Source organism: Phascolarctos cinereus, unplaced genomic scaffold (assembly GCF_003287225.1).
Source record: "Phascolarctos cinereus isolate Bilbo 61053 unplaced genomic scaffold, phaCin_HiC Scaffold_3;HRSCAF=262, whole genome shotgun sequence".
Classification (NCBI taxonomy): domain Eukaryota; kingdom Metazoa; phylum Chordata; class Mammalia; order Diprotodontia; family Phascolarctidae; genus Phascolarctos; species Phascolarctos cinereus.
In genome coordinates, this window is record NW_027555736.1 from 187112473 (window position 1) to 187133729 (window position 21257).

Consider the following 21257-nt stretch of genomic DNA (forward strand, 5'->3'; position numbering starts at 1 on the left):
AAGAAAAAATAAATAATGGGGGAAAAAATATAGTAAACTCTCAATTATCTGCATTGTTGGACATGAAGGAATGTTTGGGTAAGCCAAGAATTATTTGTGAGCAGGCCCTAGGGCAGAGCTGTAGATGTTAATCAACCACAGCTCCACCCTTTATAACCAGTGAGGTCCCAGACTAGAGCCTCACGTGATTCAGGCCCTTATCAGGGCCCAGTGAGTACAGGAATTGTGCCATTCCACCAGTGACCATCCATGCATATACTCCACTCCCCTCCTGCAGAGACCTCCTTCTGCCCTTTATTCAGGAAATGATAATCAAAACAACATTACCATCAATACATGAAAGGACACAACAATCTACTGCCCAAAGTTCCTCAGGATCCCTGTGATTCAAGGCTGTAGGCTGCCTAGGCAGAAGCTCCCTTCCCTAGATGGACATCTCTATTCCACTATGCTCCCTTTCCTTTGTGCCCTCTGGAAATCCCTCTATTTTTAACAGACTGTCTTTCCACTAAGCCTCTTCCTTTTGGGCTCTTTCCTTCTCTCCTTGCAATCATGGAAACTTTCCAGAGGAGCTGCATCCCTGACTGCTCTCTCTATGACCGGATGTATCTTCTTTTCTCAAAATCCCCTCTCCATCTCCCAAACCTTGCCACCAGGCCAGGAGGAGGAGGCATGCTTCTTCTTCAAAATCATGTCCAGGCCCTTCCTTACCACCACCACTGAACAACTCCTCCTCCACTTAGGTCCAGTCCTTCATACTATCACAGATTTAGAGAAGGAAGGGACCTAAGAAGTCATCTAACAATAACAATAATAATAATGGCTAGCATTTATACAGCACTTACTATATGCCAGGCACTGTGCTAAGCACGTCACAATTATTATTCAATTCCCTCATTTTACAGAGGATATATTACCTTTTCCAGATACTGTGGCCTGCAGATTATTCTCTGTCTTTTCTCAAGGAACTCAGAACCTGGCTCACAATCCTCCTTTCCACTCCAACCCCTGCCTTATCTCCTATTACTCCCTTCCCATATACTCTAGAGCAGGGGAAGGGAATGGTGGCCTCACGGGGGCCCTCTAGGTCTTCAAGTGTGGCCCTTGGACTGAATTCAAACTTCATGGAACAAATCCCCTTATAAAAGGATTTGTTCTATAAAATTTGGACTCAAAGGGCTGCATCTGAGGACCTAGAATGTGGCCTTAGGCCGCAGGTTGCCCACCCCTGCTCTAGAGTAGGGGGTTTTAATTTTTTTGTGAGTCACAGATTTCTTTGTGAGTCTGGTGAAGTCTACAGTTCCTTCTCAGAATAATGTTCTGAAGTACATAAACCAAAATGCATAGGTACAAAGGTAGCCAACTACATTGAAATATAATTAGCAAAATATTTTAAAAAGCAAGTTCATAGAACCTAGGTTAAGAACCTCTGCTCTCTAGTCTAGCCGAAGTGGACTACCCTCTGAACCACCCTAATACATTCCGAGTCCTACTACATACATCTCCTGTCTCTCTATCTTTGTTCACATTGTTCATAATGCTTACAATGGCCTCCCTTCACCTCTTTGCCTGATGAATTCTCACCTAGCCTTTAAAGTCCAGCACAAATAAAAGCAACCTCATTTCACAGAATCTTCCCTGATGCTCTTTGCTAATGACATTCGTCCTGGACTTCACAATGCACTTTTACACTTCTCTAATGCACTTAGCTACAAGAAAAAATATTAACAAAGTATTTGTGTTTGCATCATATCCCGCTACAACTGAAAGTAAGTCTAAATCCAACGAAGGAAGGGACGGTGTCTCTTCTAAACTTTTTGCCCTAGCACCTGTCAAAGTGCTTTGTACAGAGCTGGTGATTAATAAGTATTTGTTGAATTTAACTGTGTTGGAGAGTTGCATTTACTATGTGGATGCCTCTCCCACTCTGTCTGTGTACACAGTAGGATCTTTGCAAAAACAACACACTGCTCCAATTGTGTTCTGCTGTGTCAAGTTGAGGACTTACCCTTATTAGATAGTAGTCTCTCTTGAAACCCACACAAATGGAATTTTTACACCATGCCATGGACTTGGGCACATCTGGTACACTAAAGTCCCCCTGAAGAAAGAGGGAGTCAATTCATCTGGGAAAGATGTTAAGAATCAAAAATCATTATCTACTATCCCTATCCCCATTCTGAAAAAATAGGGCACAGCACAGTACTAAAAATTCCCCCTTAAAGGTAACTTCCTACCATATACTGAACAAGAGATGTCTGGCACGAGATAAATACCCACTGGCTTAACAAAGAATCCAAATGACTGAATTTGGCATTGACTGAATTTGTATCACATCTCTCTTTTAAAAGTGAGAACCCTGGAGAAATGAGTAACAGAATTATCATTTAGGAAGCCTTTTCTTTTTTTTTAAACAGCATCTGGGATTTCATCAGTGTAAAGAGCTCTCTATACTGAGGAACTTAATTATCAATGCAGCTCATCACCTGGGCCACAGAGAGATTAAGTAACTAGTCCAGGGCCATACAGTGCCTATATTGCCCGGTCTTCCTGATTCCAAAGCTAGCTTTCTATCCACTAGGTTATGCTGCCTCTGTCAGGGACAATTAGAACACTGAAATCTTGGATTTTTGCTACCAGCCAGTTGGAAGAACCTTCAGAGTGAATACCAACTTTAGCAGGGGCTCATGTCCTGACTGACAACTGAACTTACCTGCAATTCATAAAACTCTCTGTCCTTCCAGAAATACAGCTGGAGTTTCTTCTTCACGGCCACACACATCCGCAGCACCTCTTCACCTGTTTCAGTGTGCTGGTAAGAGAATCAAAAGCATTGACAGCATAGCAGGACAAACAGAGAAAATCATACTGTTACACCACAGAACTCCCAATTAGCTCACAGCTAAGATGCAGCTAAAAATTAACACTCCATTTATGTTAACAAAGAGTTACTTTAAGACAGTCTCAGTGATTCTCTTATAAAATTCATGTTATCAGAGGAGCCCAGCAGAATGCTGCTCATTCCCAAAATGTATCCACACACAGTGAGTGGGGAAAGACCTTCTTGGTTGTCTTTTCTCCAGGTTGTCACTGAAGGCACCAACACAAACAGGAGCTAATAAATGTTCTATCAACAATACAAGCCTCTGCCTGGGTAAATTATATTTCCTTTTCTTTCTGATGCCTCTCTCACGTACCTAAACATACGACTCTTAACACAACCCAGATTGGAGGTCAGCAATCTATAGCAAATGTGACCCAAACAACTCACAGGCTAATTTTCACAGTAGCTAGCTGCTGTCACCATGTTCCCTTGCCCTCTTCTCTCCTTGTTGTCCCCTCCCCCATCATCCAATTCCGGTTTCCAAATGTCAGCACAAAGTCAAGCTCTTCCATTTCCCACCAGATGAGCTCATAAGAGATGGAAGCTGACAAGCACTCAATCCCCCTCCTTCCTGTCACCATCCTGGAACACACCAGAAGGAAAGAGACCAAAAACTTTCCAGGACGAAGCACTTAAGATTACTAACCTATCACCTAGATAAGTCTTAAAAAACTATGTGTTGTGACCCTTCCAACTTGTGACACTAAAATCATATGCTATCCATCCATCTATATTATGTATACATACACATAATAAACACAGATATACATATGTATATGTATACACACAGAGAGAAAGATGTCATTTAGAAAAAACACTTGTTCACCATATTCCTTCTTCCTTTGTGCTGATCTCTCTCTCTCATCTCTTTTCAAACCTGACCCTAAATTCACCTCCCACAGGGAGCCTTTCTTGACTTATTCTACTCAGGTCTGATCCATTCCATAATTTTTTTCTTCTCCATATTATATTCCCAGTTGGTGAAATATTATTTATTTTTGCTGATATGTTGTTTGTTATTGTTATTACACACACCCCCCCATGTGCACTCAACATTTTACTAGTCCCTCAAAAAAACATCTATCCTGTGCAAGCAATGAACTTAGTACTAAGAAGGAGCACAAAGAAATCAAAAATGTGGTCTCTTCTCATAAGGAGTTAATCATTTAGTTGACAAGACCGAAATGTACCAACGTGAAATGAATCAGGAACAACAGCAAGCAACACATTAGCGGAAATAAAGTACAGGACCAACCGGTACATAAACATCAAAAGGATAAGAGTGAGAGACGGGATAAGACCTAAGCAGAAAACATTACAAAAGGCTCCCTATAGAGGCAAGTGGCTTTGGAGGCAGCTCTGAAAGGAGATGAGGCAGAGAAACCGGCAAAAAGGGAGAAAGAACATCGTGAACATACCTGTCTTTTCTAAATGAAATCACAGGCTTCCTGAGGACTATTTTGTGTACCTCATGGCTCAATGGTGACTATGGAAGTTGATTTAATGCTCCATTAACATGGTAACAATATAATCAATAGGGATTCTCTATGGCAAAACTTTAATCCTAGGCTGGCACACCATCATTCAGACTACTTTAGGCCTGGGTTCTTGAAGGCCATGTCAGTGGAGCAAAATCTACTTCAGCCATGTTGGAAAAGCTCTGATGACAGACTAAATCTGCTTTCTAAGGACTAGCTTAGCAAAGTACAATGAGGCTTATCATCAGGAGGTTGACCTACTGGTCACCCACCACAAAGAACGAAAAACCTTGGATAAGTTATTATCTGTGCCAATGAAAAGGATACCCCAACAATGATGAAAAATTCATTGAAATATTTAAGTAGGGGAAAAAGATCTACTATGTACTACCAGGGGTGGGGAACCTGCGGACTCAAGGTCCTCAAGTGCAGCCCTCTGACTGAATCCAAATTTCACAGAACAGATCCCCTTAATAAAAGGATTTGTTCTGTAAAACTTGGACTCAGTCAAAAGGCCACACCCTAGGACCTAGAAGGCCAAAGGCGGGTCTCGAGGCCACAGGTTCCTCACCCCTGTACTAGCCTGTAATTTTACCAGTACAGGGAAGTCCCAGGTGAGGAAACTACCTCTATTAATGTAGACTTATCCCTCACTGCAACTTATAGTTTTAATGGCCTAGAGCACTGGAGAGGTTAATGACTTGCCTGAGATGACACAAGTATGTATCAGAGGCAGGATTTGAACTCAGGTCTTCCATGTTCTAAAAAATGCTCTCTATTTACTCTGTCAAAGTGCCTCTCACATAAATACTTAAGCAGTGGTCCAAATATAGACCATATTTTTCCTCAAATCTGCTTTGCATAAAACCAAAGTTCAGTTTATAATTGTATTCTCAACATAGAGGACAACAAAAGTGATGAAGATAGAGAACAGTTATGATAAAAATGAATACTTAATGTTTATGTGACTGGAAGATAAAGTTTTACAGTAAAATTCTGATATAGTAATTTTGTGCAATTATTTTTCAGGATGTCTTTCTGTATTTTCTTTGCTTTTTAAAAAAAAGGTCATTTTAGTAGCATAGCTTATTTGGAGGTTGGCCTATATTCAAACCAAAACAAATATTATTTTTCATTTCTGCTATTTGGAAAACCCATGCCACTAACCTACTCCATTAAGTAAGAAACAGCTAAAGAACAATAAATTATCTTGCCTGTACTTACCTGGAGGTCACAGGTAAACAGAGATGCCCCCTTTGCCTTTGAAACAGTAGTGATTTGTTGAAATGTCAATAAGTCATGAACATATATGTTATTTTCTGTTTTAAAAGAGACATACAATTACTTTTCCATCATTTAATGGAGGAAAACAAGGGAAATGATACAGGAAGCCTTAGATCACACCTAAGAGCAAATCTTTACAAATACTGGTCACAGATGAATATATCAACAAAACTAAAAAATAAACATACTGTCTTTAGAGTAGGGGTTCTTAACCTTTTTTGTGTCCAGGGCCCCTTTGGCAATCTGGTGAATCCTATAGGTCCCATCTAAGAATGTTTTTAAATGCATAAAATAAAATACATAGAATCACAATGGACACCAATTATACTAAAATGCAATTATTTTTTTTAAAAAAATTTCAAAGACCCCAGATTAAGAACCCCTTGCCTAAAAGCAACAAAATTAAAAATTAATTTCAGCTTCAGACAAAGATGACTGATTCACTTTTATGTACCAACAAAAAAAAATTCAGGAAGTCACTGCCTCAGACTTCTGAACTTAGCCTTTCCTCAAATTACTCAACTTTTATTACATATCTCCTACATTCAAAGCACTATGTTAGGTGGCAGGAGGAGTACAATGGTGAAAAATGCAAGGTCCCTGACCAGACAGAACTTTCTAGCCTCCTGGGGTGTTGAGATGGGAGAGAGGACACAGGCACAAGTCAGTATAACACAAAGCAGGAAGTGACAGGTACAAAGCAAAGATCCAGACTGTGCTCAAGGAAAGAGAACTTCGGCGGCCATGTGGGGATGAGTAATCAGGGAAGGCTTCAAGGAGGAAGTGCCAACTGACCTGAGCCTAGAAGAGAAGGATTTTAATAGATAGAGAGGAACAGGAAGTGTGTTCCAAGCCTACATGATGGCATGGAGGTGAGAGACCGCAGGACAGAAGCGGGGCACAGCTAGGAGTCCAATTACCTGAAATGGAGAGGGAATGGAAAGGTGTAGTATGAAATAAGACCGAAAAAGGAACAGAGGCCAGGAGGTGAAGGGCCTTAAATCCACTCCCTCAGGTGTAGCTGAGTGACTTTGAAGTATTCTTTTGATCTTTTCCAAAGTCGGGAACTAAGAGATACAAAAGGTGACACAGCAGATAATGTCAGTATCCGAAAAGACCATGAAAAGCTAGTGCACTGGACTAGCTCTAAATTCAATAGGGATAAATATAAAGTGTTGCATTTGGGTTTAAGAAATCCACTTCGTAACTATATGACTGGGGAGACACGGATAGACAACAGCTATTCTAAAAAAGACATGGGGATTTAGTGGACTACAAACTCGATTATAAGTCAGCAATGGGATGTAGCAGCCAAGAAAATTAATGAGACCTTGGGCTGCACTAAGAAGAGCAGTTTCGGGGAATGGGGAAGTGACCGTTTCACCGTCTTCTGACTTTGTCAGACCTCATCTGGAACACCGTGTCCAGCTTGGGGTAGCTGGGGAGTGTCCAGAGACGGCGAAGGGCCTTGAATCCATTTCATAGGATGAGCAGCCGAGGGAAGTAAGCACGTTTACCTTGGAGAAGAGAAGACTTGGGGTAAACCTGATATTGGTCTTCAGCTATTTCAAGGCCTATCATATAGAAAAGGAACTAAACTTGTTCCATCTGGCCCCAGAAGGCAGAAGCAGGAGCAAAAGGGGAAAAGTTGAAAAGAGGAAAATTTAGGCTCGATGTCGGGAAAATCTTCCTAACAATCAGAGCAAGCCAAAAGTGGAATGGTCTCCCAAGAGATGGGAGTGGGGGGAGCCCTCCGACCCTTTGCAAGTCTTCGGGCAGAAACCTCTTGTTGGGGATGTTATGATGATGACACTTTTCACATATGGATTTGACGAGGAGGCCCCTGAAGTCCCTTCCAACTCTCAAATTCTTTGATTTTATGAAATCTATACTTCAAAAGGTAAACTTAGCTAAGATGGTAAGAAAGTAAAGTGGCAAGAAACTGATGTAGAAATGAAGGCAACAAGCACAGATAAACCTTTCTATGAGTCTGGCTGTAAGAGGAGAAAATCTACAGAACAGCAACCTGAGGAGACAGCAGGGCAAGTAAAGGTCATTTAAGGCTAGGGGAGAACTGGAGATCTAGTTGGTAGGAAAATAACCAATGGATAAGAGGAGACTGAAGAGAGGGAGGCCATGTTCAAGGAGATAGGAGGAGATGCAGCCAGAGATCAAAGTAAAGGAAAAGAAAGTGAGGGATAATTTTTAAAAAGTGTTGAGAGTGGCAGCTAGGTGGAGCAGTAGAGAGAGCACCAGCCCTGGAGTCAAGAGAACCTGAGTTCAAATCCAAGCCTCAGACATTTGACACTAAGTAGCTGTGTGACCCTGGGCAAGTCACTTAACCCCATTGCCTAGCCAAAAATAAACTAAAAGAGTGTTGAGGTGTGAGGTAGGGTAGAAGAGGGAGCTCAAGATGGATGTCCTATTTTTTTCGGCAAAGTAGGAGGGAAAAGAGTTCTTTGCTCAGAGACAGGGTAGAGGAGGTTGTATAGATGGTTTGAGGAGAGAGGAGAAGGTTTGGAATAGTCACTGTGAAGACACAATTAAGAACTACACTGCAGTAGAGTCAATTAAGGAAAACCAAAAGGATTTCCATGTAATAGTGAGAGCCCAGGTGAGATGAAATAAATCTGTAGTAAATCTAATCAGCATGGCTGCATGACTTCCTCTAGCAGCATTCAGCATCATGTGAGCATTCTAGGGTTGGAGTCTAGCTAAGCACAATGGGTGACTGGGTGAGAGGACAAGGGGGTCAAAGGGATCCCACATTCCATAGCTGACTGATTGCCCAAACATTCCAGGCTGTGAAGAGTAAAGCCAGAGAAAGGGTGATAGATGATCATCATTATCAGAACAGGCCCTCTACTGACCCCAACAACTAGAGGCCAGGACCTGAGCAGGATGACAGATCCTTTAGAGCTGGCCCTCTATGGCATCCAAAGATAGTAACTACCTCCAACTAAGTAAGAGTTAACCAGGTTGAGACATGACACATGACATAATGGAAACCCCAAAACACAAAAGAATCCTTTCTTCACTTACCTAACAAACTGACCAGAATCTTAAACTGGGAAACCACGTGGATCTGAAAGAAAAATAAGCAAATCATTTAACTCAAACAAAATATGTTGAAAATTTGCCCACCCTTGTTCATTTGGCTACAATACTGACAAAGGATGCACAGTGCTTCTTAAAGTCATGGGGATAATCTGTAGATTTTTTACATGTGACCACAACTTCTTGTGAGCTGTGTGCCCAGAGGGTTTCCCCGTCATGGGGAGAAACGGAAGGGACTGAAGCAGCTGGCAGAGATTACCACAAAAGGGAACACTTACACAGACATGGACCCCCACCTCCTTACAAGCTCTAGCCATGATTGCTGTCTTGGTTGCCCACCTGCTGAATCTTTTTGGAGAAGTTCTTGTTGGATTTTTCTAGAGTTACTTCAAATCTGTTGCAACCTATGAAAAAGAAATAATTGCATACAGTTCTAATGAAGGTATATATTAGCCAGCTCCCCCTGCCCACAAAACACAAACCAAAAACTCTATAAACTTCTTTGTATGAAATGTCAAAAAGACAAGCATTCATAGACTGAAAACTTCTTGTTGTCTTTGCTGAAAAGGGTGAAATGTTTGAACTTCAACTTGACAGGACAGGTTCTCATGCCCCTTCCCTCAACAGCAGAGCGAGATTCCCCAAGAAGAATTTAATTCGGCTGAAAGGAACTTGTGGGCCTGCAGAACTCACTCTTCCTATCTAACAAGGGCCTAGGCAAGAAATTCTGAAAGGAAGGGGCTTTCACAAAGTTATCAAATAAAAGAGCACACAAGCTCCAGGACCAACCCCAAAGAAGACTTTGGGTCTAGATAACTAAAGCCCAGGAACTACTCTACGGACCAGAGCACAGGACAGAACACACACTCAGCTCCAGCCCAAGGCTTAAAGCAGTTTCAGGCACCCAAACTTACTGCTAACTTTCTAGTGATGCCACAAATGTTGGTGCTGTTGCAAAAATAAATAAAATATTATATACCACAGAAATATGACTCCTGCCCAACCTGACTAAAAGTCAGCCTTAGAAATGTGTCAGGGAAAAAAAATTTCTCAGGAAACAAAGGGAAATAGCCCTAATATAAGTGATGGTGTGCATTTTTACTGTTAAACAGTTTTCACATTTTCCATATGGCTATCATACTATTCTCTATGCAACCTGTGATCACTCTTTGTGTTTGTTACCATGGCTACAACAGCAAAGGCCCTGTTTCACCTCCTACAGATGAAGCCCAAAAGTCTGTTGGAAACTCTAAATTACATATGGGGTGACATACTCCCCAGAAAGAAGAGGGAAGTCTTAGTTATGTCCTCCTTGATGTAATACTTTGCTTTTCACAAGTGGCTTATTTACTTTATCCAATAAGAATTGTCTTGGTATCTTGACAAAGCATAAAATGTAATAGGAGTAGGAGGCAGTGAGAAGGTATAGATGAAGGCCAACCTGATATCAACCTTTCTCACTTCCTCAAAGGATAGCCTGGTGTCAGTCCCATCTAGTCCAGTCCTGGAAAAGCTGTATAACTTCTAGATTTACATAAGAAGGCTCAGGTGTATTCAGGAGATAACACAGGATAGTGGAAAGAACACTAGGTTGAGATTCTGAGGACCTGGATCCAAATCCCACCTCTGATGCTGCCTACATGTGTGACTTTGGGCCAGTCACCTGACTTCTTTGGGTCTCAGTTTTTTGTTTTTTTGGCAAGGCAGTGGGGTTAAGTGATTTGCCCAGGGTCACACAGCTAGCGAGTGTCAAGTGTCTGAGGCCGGATTTGAACTCAGGTCCTCCTCATTTCAGGCCCAGTGCTCTATCCACTGTGCCACCTCGCTGCCCCTCTCAGTTTTTTTGAGCCTGTAAAATAAAGGGTTTGGATTAGATGGACTCTGAGGTCCCTTCCAGCTCTGATCCTATTCCTGAGGGAACCTATGATGGCTCTGGGATTCTAAAATGATCAAGTGACCTGGGTCCACTTTAGAGATAACCTGATTCTTCAGGTCACTTCTTGAACTACTCTGGCTTCCAAGGGCTCTTTGAAGCAGAAAGAGAACCTCTGGGCCACCATGATTCCAGACCTACATTACCAAGTGCTGGGCTAGAACTAGATACTTCCTAGGATCACCTGGGGAAAGAATGAAATTTCCTAAAGCACTTGATTAACTGTCAGATTTACCAATCCTCTGAGTTAGGTTAATATCACTATTCTCATTTACTTGGGGGATAAATGAAACACATGGAGACTAAACAATTCATCAGAGGTACCAAGGAGTATATATACCGTGACTATATGCCATATACTACCAAAAGTTGGCCATTTGCAACTTATGTCTATGTGCATATTACAAACATACATGTCAAATCTATAGACAGAAAACTTTAAAAGGGTGTAGGTAATGGTTTATTTTTTAGATGAGTTACAGGAGGAGCAGCTAGGTGGTGCAGTGGATAGAGCACCAGCCCTGGAGTCAGAAGGACCTGAGTCCAAGTCTGGCCTCAGACACATAACACTCACTTGCTGCGTGACCCTAGGCAAGTCACTTAACCCCAATTGCCTAAAAAAACTCACCAAAAGGAGAAACAATGAATGAAAATCCTACCTCTTACAGGAAGCCTTCCCCATTTAAAACAAAAAAATAAATAAAGATAAGTTATAGGAAGAGCTTGACAATAGAATCATTTCCAAACTATCCCATATTGTTATTGACAAAGGCTCAGAAAAATTAAGTGACCTGCCCAAAATCACACAGTAAAGTGGAAGACACAGGACTTCTAACCCCAGTTTTTCTGACCCCAGTCCAGCCCTTGTTCAAAGACACAATGAAATGTTTCACCATCAATGGAATAGCCAAGTGTCCTGACCAGGGCTCTGGAATGTCACCTTACAAGGGAGTAATGTCTTACAGGAGTTTAGATTTAAAAATGGATTGAAGGTCCCCTCAACCTCATGAACAGTTGAGGAAACCAAGGTCTAGAAAGGTCAAGTGACTTGCCCAAGGTCACAAAGACAATCAGTAGCAGTGCTAGGATTTTAGCCCAGGTCATCTGACTACAAATCCCATGCTCTCTAGATTGTCCCACTTCATCTTCACAACTTTGCAGGTTACCCAGGACACGTGGTTAATGATGGGTAGAACAAGAATCCAGGTCTGCTGACTCGCAATCCAGCGTTCTTTCCCCTAATCACCTCCTGGGAGCTTTTAAATGAACCACAGGTACCATGAATGAAGAGATCCCTGGATATTTGTCAAAGACCTAACTTAAGAGTCATGGAGTCACTGAGTTTTGGGGCTGAAAGAAATTTTGGATGACATCTTCTTGTCTACTATCTCCTACGACTAAAAAGAAGCCATTCAGGCCTTAGATCCCACTATGTTCTCTGCTACTCACCAACATCCTTCCGAATCCTGTAGAGGAGGAGATGACCTTGCTTGGTTCCTACAAGAAGCCATTCCTCTGGAAAGAAAGAGATGAAGTTCAGTGAGGCCTAATATAACCCTACTTCCTCCGTCCAATAATCCCCACATCAGAACACATAAGTGTACTGTGGAGAAGGTGAAAGATCAGAGCAGCTTTCAAAAGCTGTTATCTTGCAATGCTTGAGAGTGTATTCATTCAAGAGACCTCTAAGAATCAACTAATACATTTTTGTTAAGCCCAGCACTGTACTAGTCATTGTGGAAAATAAGAGAATTATAAGACACAGCACTGGCCCCAAATCTTTCAAAGATGTTTCAATAAATCCAGGACTTCTCTATGGAAACAGACGATTAAAAATGAAGACATTTTCAGTCTGAAAAGACAAATGCTGAAGAGATATGACTGATGTTTATAAAATCATAGATTATGAGCTAGAAAGAACTTCAGAGTCATCTAGATTCTAATCCATCCCCTTCATTTTACAAATCAAGAAAATGAGGCCTGGGAGAGTGAAGAGATTTGCACATGGTCACCTAAGTAGCAAATACAGGGATGCTCTGGAACCAGCCCCAGCACTTTGTCAGCCACAACGCAGTCTCCCCCAGGTATAATGGTTTAATTTGTTGAGGATGAAGTCAGAGAAGACCACTAACGACACCTTCTCACAACTGTCTTGGTACCAGTACGAAAGACTAAGTGCTGAATCACACATCATTAGGTATTTATTCTCCTTTGATGCTAAGTCAAAGAACTGATCCATTAGTGTAGAAAGAACAAATGAGGAACCTAATCTGGTTTGTTTGGTTTTTTTAAGTTCATTTCCTCAGCGTCTTGAGGACAGCTAATTCTTTTTTAAAAGCAAACAGTACATAAAAAGGAAAAGCAACATGTGTCTTTTGAGACTTTTAAGTGTCAATGAAAAATAACACTGAATTACTGGAGGATTCTATTGAAACAGAATATCAAAAAAAAGAATTCTACTGATAGCACTTGCATTTTAAAGAAAATATACTGTATTTACAACTATATATTTAAATATTAGTACAGCAGTTTGACACACAAATTACTAAATTTAAGAATATGAAAATCATATTAAATAAAAATTGAACAGATTGAATAAGAGAGAATTTTACCTTCATGTATAGTATACATAAAAATCTATAATAAGGCTAACTTAAGTTAAAAGTGCAAACCTCTGACTTTACAAAGGTGAAGGAGATGAAATTACATTAGGAGTAATATGTATATACTTACTATTTTTTCTACACCCAACAATTACTAGATAGATAGATGGATGAACAAATAGACAGATAACAGACAGAATATTTATTAAGTGTTTACTATGTGCCAGGCACAGTGCTAAATGCTAGGAATACAAATACAAATAAACAAGATAGTCTCTGCCCTGAAGGAGCTTACCTGGTAATGGAGGAAGACACCACACAATAAGAGCTGGTGGGTGAGAACAGAGATGGAAGCCTGATTCTGGCCAATATAAAGTAGAAGCTCACTATCAGAATCTAGAGTAGCTCCAGGGATGGGGTGCCCCAGAAATAACAAGAGGGAAAGACAGAACCTCAGGAAAAGGTAACATTACACACATTTGCTTTTCACTGACGAAAACAAAAAGACTGAAAACAGCAACTACCTCCTTCCCTTTTTTGTACAGGTATGGGACTATGGGTATAGATCACTAAATATATTGTCAGATTTGGTTGATGAACTGGTTAATTTCTTAATGGTTAGGGGAAAGGGATGAAGGTAATATGCATATCAATAACAATCAAAAGAGAAAAGAAAACAGACGGAAAACACCATTTATCTATACCCATACCAAGTTAGAGAGGGGAAGGGAACAAGCATTTATTAAGCTCCTACTATGAACTATGAGACAGGCACTGTGCTAAGTGCTTTACAAATATGATCTCATTTGATCCTTACAATACTCGTAGAAGGTAGGTGCTGTTATCATCCTCATTTTTTACAGTTGAGGAAACTGAGGCAAGCAGTGCCTGAGGCAAAGTCAGGCACACAGTTAAATGATTTGCCCAGGGTCACAAAGCTAGTGAGTGTTTGAGGCTAGAACTGAAGTCAGGTATTCCTCGCTTCAGACTCTGCACTCTATCCACTTCACCACCTAGCTGCCTCTTCCTTCTAGTACCCTAGAGAGTATAAGAAGAATGAAATAAAAGCACCCAAAAATTCACAGAAGACAAAATAAATGAAATGAGCTAGTGATAAAACCCATGGCCTCAAGACAATTAAACTCAAATGCATAAAGTATATGTAACAAACAAAGAAAACTAGCGATACTAACACAAGGAGGCAAATTTGACCTCACAGTTATCAGTGAGATTTGGTAGAATGAGACCTGCAGGGAAAAACAGGAAGCACAATCATTTCTTGACATCGTGATGGACCAAGAATGTGGAAATTCTCTCAACCCCGTGGCAGCCTAACAGCAGAAAGTAAGGAGGAGTAAAATATAACAAAGCAGATGGTTGCATCCACTATTGTAGCAACTATTTATTGTCCTTGGGTAAGAAATACCCGTAGTCTTGTCTAAGCGGTTACTCAACCCTGCAGTTTTGTCTAAAAAGATTTCTTTCACAACTGTAAAAGTATTTGTTACCTCCCCATGTCTCCTGCCCTTGAACAGGGAATGTCTTCTCACTCCAATAACAAACCCTGCCAATTGCATGGTAAATATGCCCCCAGAAACCTCACTTTTTTTCTTCGAATGAGGCCCCCATCCTCTGCCCTTCCCATTCCTGTGAAAAGCGTTAAATTCTTTGCTTTTGTTTTAGTCTCCAATCTTTGACCAATGGTCAATGGACACCGGACTCGTTAACAGGTAATGTCTACTCCGAGATGTCCCATTCCTCTCAACTGAGAGAATTCCCTAACAGATATATGAATGAAATATGGCTATAGAAAGGTATAGCTATTCAAAAGAAACAGAACAGATAAAAGGGTGGGGACAGAGTAGCACTATATATTAAATAAGATATAATCACAAGGAAATCCAAGAACCAAAGAAGGGGAAAGCATGGTAGAGAACATTTCAATGAAGATAAAAGAGGACTGATACTGTTATCAGAACATATTTTAACCCATCTGGACAGAAAGAGAAAACAGATAACAAGCCTAGCATAGAAGTATGATATGTAGTAGTGATTGAGGATTTCAATTATCCATATATCTGCTGGAGCTTCCCCTCTCTGCTAAAAGCAGAGCTCCTAAAAATGTGAATGATACCATCATTCAAAAGGTGGAAATTCCACTTTCGATCCAATCCTCACCAAAAGGAGGATCTAGTTTCAGTGTTGGAAGTGATGGAGACCTTGGTGAGGAAGTGGGCTCTCCATCTTTTAAGGAGGAATTTCTATTTTAGATCTGATTTTCACCAGCCAAGAGGAACTGGTTTCAGTGATGGAAGTGACAAGACCATATAGGGAAGTGAGCATGAGCATTCAATTAAAAATGTCTGACAGAGAAAAAAGACACACACAGCCTCACATGACCCCTAGATTTGGAAAGAGATTTTAAAAGGTTTGTGGAAAGGCCAGTTTGGATCCCATGGACTAAAAGTTCTGCAAGGAAGTCAGCCCAAGAGAGACAAGAAGTTCTCCAGAATGAAATTATCAAATGCATCAAGAGAAATACATCTTTCCACTGAGGAGAAAAAGGGGAGATCTATGTAGACTGATGGGAAGACACAGAGAACAAATCCCTCACCTTTGATTTTTAACCATGGAACCAAGGACAGCTAACCAAAAATGAATTCAAAAACAAGGCATAGTCTGACAAGAGGAGCGTCCAGGAATAGGTGGTAAAGTTCTGAATGAGCTGAGGCTGGCAACGAAAGCTAAGAACAAAGAGGGCTCTCTTAAAAGCTACACTAGGAAATGGAAGAGGATCAAGAGGCGATAGAACCTCTGCCTGAGCAATGAAAAGGTAAGAGCCGCTTAACTCCATTTTTTTTCTTTCTTTTTTTTTTTGCGAACAAAAATGATCTTATCTTCCAAGGATAAAACAAAAATGGCTCATAGTCAGTGGATATCCAAAATAAGTAGTGGTCCTGTGAATATTCCAATTTTTAAGTGTCTTTCCTAAAATGTGGTGCCTAGAACTGCATATTACATAGGAGATATGGTCTGACCAGGGCAAAGTTCTAGCAAGTATGTCTGGACTCCAGGTGACCCCATCAAGCACCTGTGGGGGCTGTGTTAGTTCTCACCTGACAAGGCTCAGTCTTGGGGCTTACGAAGCCTGGGCCTGTCTTGACTACCATTCTGGGCTTCAAAAATGGTTGGTAAAGAAAAGAGACAAGACCAAAAAATGAACCTGAAGCTTCCTTTGAAAATATAATGTGTCAATCACTGGAATAGCCTTGAAGATGATCCACCACCTTGGGGGAAAAAAAATTTGTAGCAAATATCTCTGCTAACAGTTTGGAAAGAATGCTCCAAATCACTCCTAGTAAGAGACATGCAAATCAAAATCATGAAGAGGTTTTATCTCAGACTTTGCAAATTGCCAAGATGACAAAAGGTGGGAATAGCCAACGTTGGAGGGATTGACAAGTGCACTAATACATCATTAGTAGCGCTGTAAATTAGTACAACCATTCTGGGAAACAGTTTGGAATGATGCAACTCAAGTGGCTAAAATGTCCATGCCATTTGACCCAGAGATTCTACAGCTAAGTATATGCCCCAAGAAGGTTGCTGATAAAAAAGAAAGGCTCTAAGTACACCAAAATATTTATAGCAACATTTTTTGTGGTAGCAAAGAACTGGAAACAAAATTAATACCCTTCAATTCAGGAATGGCTACACAAATTGTGGTGTATGAATGTAATGGACTATTACTGTGCTGTAAAAAATGACAAACATGATGAATGCAGAGAAGCATGGAAAGATTTATGTGAACTGATGCAAACTGAAGTAGAGCCAGAAAAATAAGATATATAATGACTACAATAAAGTAGAACAATTGAAACTGAATGTTGCAATGTTATAATGAATAAGAATGGCCTTAAAGAAGAAAAAAGATAAGATATGCCCCTCCTCCTTGGAAACTGCATATATTTTCAAGGTGTTAAACTTTTATTTTTCTCTTCTTCCTCTAAAAAAAAATAGAGGAGAGGAGAATGGGGGAAATAGTGGGGGAAATATAAGTGATGTAAGAAAAGATATCAATAAAAATCTACCTAAAAAAAGAGAGAAAAAGACCAAGTTTCATAGTGGCCTCTAAATCACAGCCAGTCCAAAACTGGGCTAGCTCTAATAATAAAGTGGTCAGAAGAGGTCCCCCTGGGAGTACAGGAACTAATTATTTTTAAAGACCTGCTGAGGGGATATGTGGAGGTTGAATGTATACCTCACTAGCTGCATGCTACGTGGCAGAGCAAACTTTTAGGCTTGATGGTTCTTCAATAGCCATAAGGAAAGTCCAAAAAACAATAGTCCACAAAATTTACCAGCCTTTCCCACAGTTGTTGGTATCATAGCAACACTGCCTCCAAAGGCAGTGAGCAAGCAAAACAATGTTTTAATAACACATTGTCCTGTTTTCCACTTCTACTAAAATGTTCCCTTGATCAAGCATCAAAGAAATCATAAAACACGGGGATAGGTTAGAGTGGCAGATATTATTCTTTAGGGACTGAAACTATCTGATCACTCTCACTCATTTATTTGGAATTTCTTAAGATAAACCATCTCTCTCTTTCAGATATGGATTTCATGTGATCTAACATTCCTTCTAAAGAGGGGAAAGTACAATATTCACATGACTTCGTCAATTTGCCTCACATTCTTGTAAGAAGGTACAGTATGTCAGTCTGCTGTACCTTTGGAAAACTTGAGGCACACAGATTTGAATTCAGGTTATATATATATCAAGGAGGGAGGGGGAAGGGGGGAAGGGGAGGGGGGGAGAGGGGAAGAGGGGGGGAGGGAGAGAGAGAGAGTGTGTGTATATGTGTGTGTAAAATGGTTATGACTAGGCTGCAGAGAGGACTAACTGTGCTGGGCATTCACCTGAACAAATATATAACATGATTCTTTCTCTCCTAGAAGTCAAGATTCTAAAGCAGTATACTTCATATACTATATTTACTACATATCACTCATATACAAACCACACACTCTATTAAGAGATTTTTTCCCTTGCTGTCCTAAATTTAATGGTAAAAGACCGTAGTCTCAAAGAGATTTTTATAGTAGGTGGGATCCTCTCTTGACTCCCAAAGTACAGATCAGTTTCTTAAAGGCTGCCTGATTTCAAGGAAAGTACAACACTTTTGAAGGCATGCGTATAAACTAGAAGTAGAATAATGGGGCAGAAGTGGTTACAGCAGATTTGCTTAGGTGATAGGTCAGTTTTTTTACCAGATGATTTTACACCTGCCAAGCAACACTCATTTCACTCACCTCCCAATGCATTGTAAGATCTAATTTGGGAAAAGGATTCTAATGTTAAAACCTGGAAGTTAATGGATTATCAGAGTTCACCTAAGCTCACCTGTTATAGTTGTCTGACCCAAGGCTTAATCCATTCATAGACAGAGGGCTAGGTTTAGCCTAGTCATGACCAAATAAACTGTCATTTCTTCATGAAAGGAGTATGTCAATTTACCATTCACCAAACTAGGTGTGTTGTTCTACTTGTTTTGCCTCCCTCATCAGAAGGCATAGACTAATAAAGGGAGTCTATGTTTGTATTTGTATCCCCAGAACTTAGCACAGCACTTGAGTCTCAGTAAACACTTAAAAAATGGTTTTCATTTATTTCCTTGGCTCAGTGAACTCAGTCCCAATTAGACCTGTATGTCACTCAGGTCAATCCAGAGGTATCAGGCCCAAATCTTTGCACTGGTCAATCCCAAATGGGTCACTGCAATATTTATGAGCTACATCTCATGACAATTTGGAATGACACTATGCCACCCACGATTTCAAACAATAAAGCTTGACTTCCTAGGATTACAGGTAGTAAAGAAAAATCAACGCTGGGCCTACCTCTCCCCAGTGCTTTCCCAATAACTCAAAAAAGGGTCTTTCTGGATAGCTAACTAAAACCAGTCCCTTACCTACAGAAAAAGAAAGATGGCAGTGAGATATCCATTAGCAGTCTTTGGTTAGAAGTGTAAACTAAATACTTCTAAATTAAAAAAAAAAAACTAAATCCAATAGGGAGGAATGCACCCCAGAGAAGACCCGATTCCTAAGGAAAAATTCAAACCCTTGACTAGTATACAATACGGGTGCTTAGCACAGTGCCTCAAAAGTCCGTTGGTTGGCTGATGTTTCGGCATGCGGGTGTCCTTCACTACCCCTGACTCTATTTGGTATGTATGTACTATTTGTACAGCCGGTTAGGTGCAAGTGCCTCAATTACAGGGGCTGTTGGCTTCACCTTCGCCTCTGTATGTGTGGCCCAATGCCAGGCACAAAGCAGGAGCTTAGGAAATGCATGACTGCTGGAGTGACAGCTCTGCTTACTTTCTCTTTACACTGACCCATCCAACTCCAAGGAACGTCAGGAACGACGCTGACTGAGGCTGTGAACTTATCCCCTCCACCTCCCCCAGCCACGGCCAAGTGGAAGCTCCCTCCGTCACCCACTGACTTCCCCGCCCTCCCACGACAGGTTTCGGACCCCGAGCGCTCTGCGACCCCGACCTGCCCCACGCCACGGGGCACCCCCCCATACACTCCCGCTGCGCACACGCTCTCACACACACACACACACGCCCCGCCCCCTCACCCCAGGCCGCCAGACAGTCGATCTGCAGCGGCAGCTTCTCCAGGATCGGCACCGGCTCGAAGGCGTCATGCATGGCAGCGGCGGGGGGGCCCGCGTCGCCGCGGCCGGGTCGTGAGCAGCGAACGAGCGGTCTCTGGCCGGGGGACGAGCCTTCGGCCTTGCCGGCCCGAGGGGAAGCGGAGGCGGGGACGGAGGAGGCGACAGCGGCGACAACTACAAACTTCCTGCTGCGATGGTGATGACACGCCCCTTCCGGCGCTGAGGCCCCGCCCCTTCCTCCAAAGTGCCCGCCTCCTGAACCCGGAATCACTGTCTCGATCGTGGTAACCGCCCACCAGTTTGGACGTCTCCGGAGTCCCGGGCTTCTTGACCTTTCTGGGGTCATGGATCCCTTTCTCAATGTAGTAAAGCCCATAGACCCCTTCTAATAAGAGTGGCCTTTTTTTTAATTGTTGGAAATGATAAATATCAGTTTAAAGTTAGTGAAAATGAGTAATTTTTCATCCCCCATCGGAGCACGTGGACTCTCTGAAGTCGATCCATGGACCTCTCACTCGGTGGGAGGCTCTCCCCGGTCACCCGGGCTCGAGGTGAGGGGCCTCCGGAAAAAGGCAGCGCCGCCCCCCCGCCCCGCTAGGCCATACCGCCCCATCTGAAGACAGGTAAGGCAGGAGGTGATGCCGGCCTTCTCTGCCATCAGGACCCCTAAAATGTGAGTGAAAAGCAAAATGGCCCAGCGGCTGTACTGGCACTCTCCCACCCCCGACAGTGTCCCAACTCCTGGACTGTCTTGGAGACTGAATGGGGCATCTCCCGCCCCGTCCCGGGCCTCTCTCAAGCTGCAGGTTCCAAGGGGCTCCTCTCTTACCTTCTCTACCGGGTTTCAAGAATTGTTTCCTTTAAAAAAAAACTTTCTGCCAAATGTTCTCTACTGTCCTCCAATAAATTCTACCTAAGAGCTTCCCCTTTGGACCTTGGGTGATGTGCATGCAACCTATTTCATCCCTCAATTCCCATCTGTATTATCAACCACCTTTTGGTTCCCTTATGCTAAACTCCATGCTTCCAAAATTCTCTTCTCTTTGATGAGTTTTCTATGCAAGTCCTGGTCCTAGAAATAATCTGAATGTGGTCAATATTCACCCAGAAGAAAATCAAGTCTAAAAACATTAAAAAGTGTTTAAAGTTCAGAGCAGAATAAGAATTCTGGACTAGGTATCAAGAAACATGAATTTGTAGTTCAACTCAGCAAGTATTTATTAAGTGCCTATGTGCCAAGCAGTGTGCATGTGAAACCTTGGTTTTACACATCTTTAGTTAATTACTGATCGGGGGCATGTCCATGGCCAGAAATGGAGGGAGAGCT

General features: G+C 41.7%; 1 protein-coding gene across 2 annotated transcripts in view; it reads right to left on the minus strand.

The window, feature by feature from the left end:
- VPS39 (VPS39 subunit of HOPS complex) overlaps positions 1 to 20128 on the minus strand; it is a 60914-nt gene extending 40786 nt beyond the window's left edge. Inside the window, exons 1-7 of one of the 2 annotated variants that reach the window (XM_021009298.2) lie at positions 19892 to 20128; positions 12086 to 12151; positions 9043 to 9107; positions 8689 to 8731; positions 5587 to 5681; positions 2714 to 2812; positions 2009 to 2101 (exon numbers count right to left, since the gene is read on the minus strand). In XM_021009298.2, coding sequence (XP_020864957.2) covers positions 2009 to 2101; positions 2714 to 2812; positions 5587 to 5681; positions 8689 to 8731; positions 9043 to 9107; positions 12086 to 12151; positions 19892 to 19964 — 534 coding nt within the window. In that variant the 5' untranslated portion in view covers positions 19965 to 20128. Of the gene's footprint in view, positions 1 to 2008; positions 2127 to 2713; positions 2813 to 5586; positions 5682 to 8688; positions 8732 to 9042; positions 9108 to 12085; positions 12152 to 19891 lie in introns of those variants that run through there. The other variant, XM_078151357.1, reaches the window with a different exon arrangement.
- Positions 20129 to 21257: the final 1129 nt, after the last annotated feature.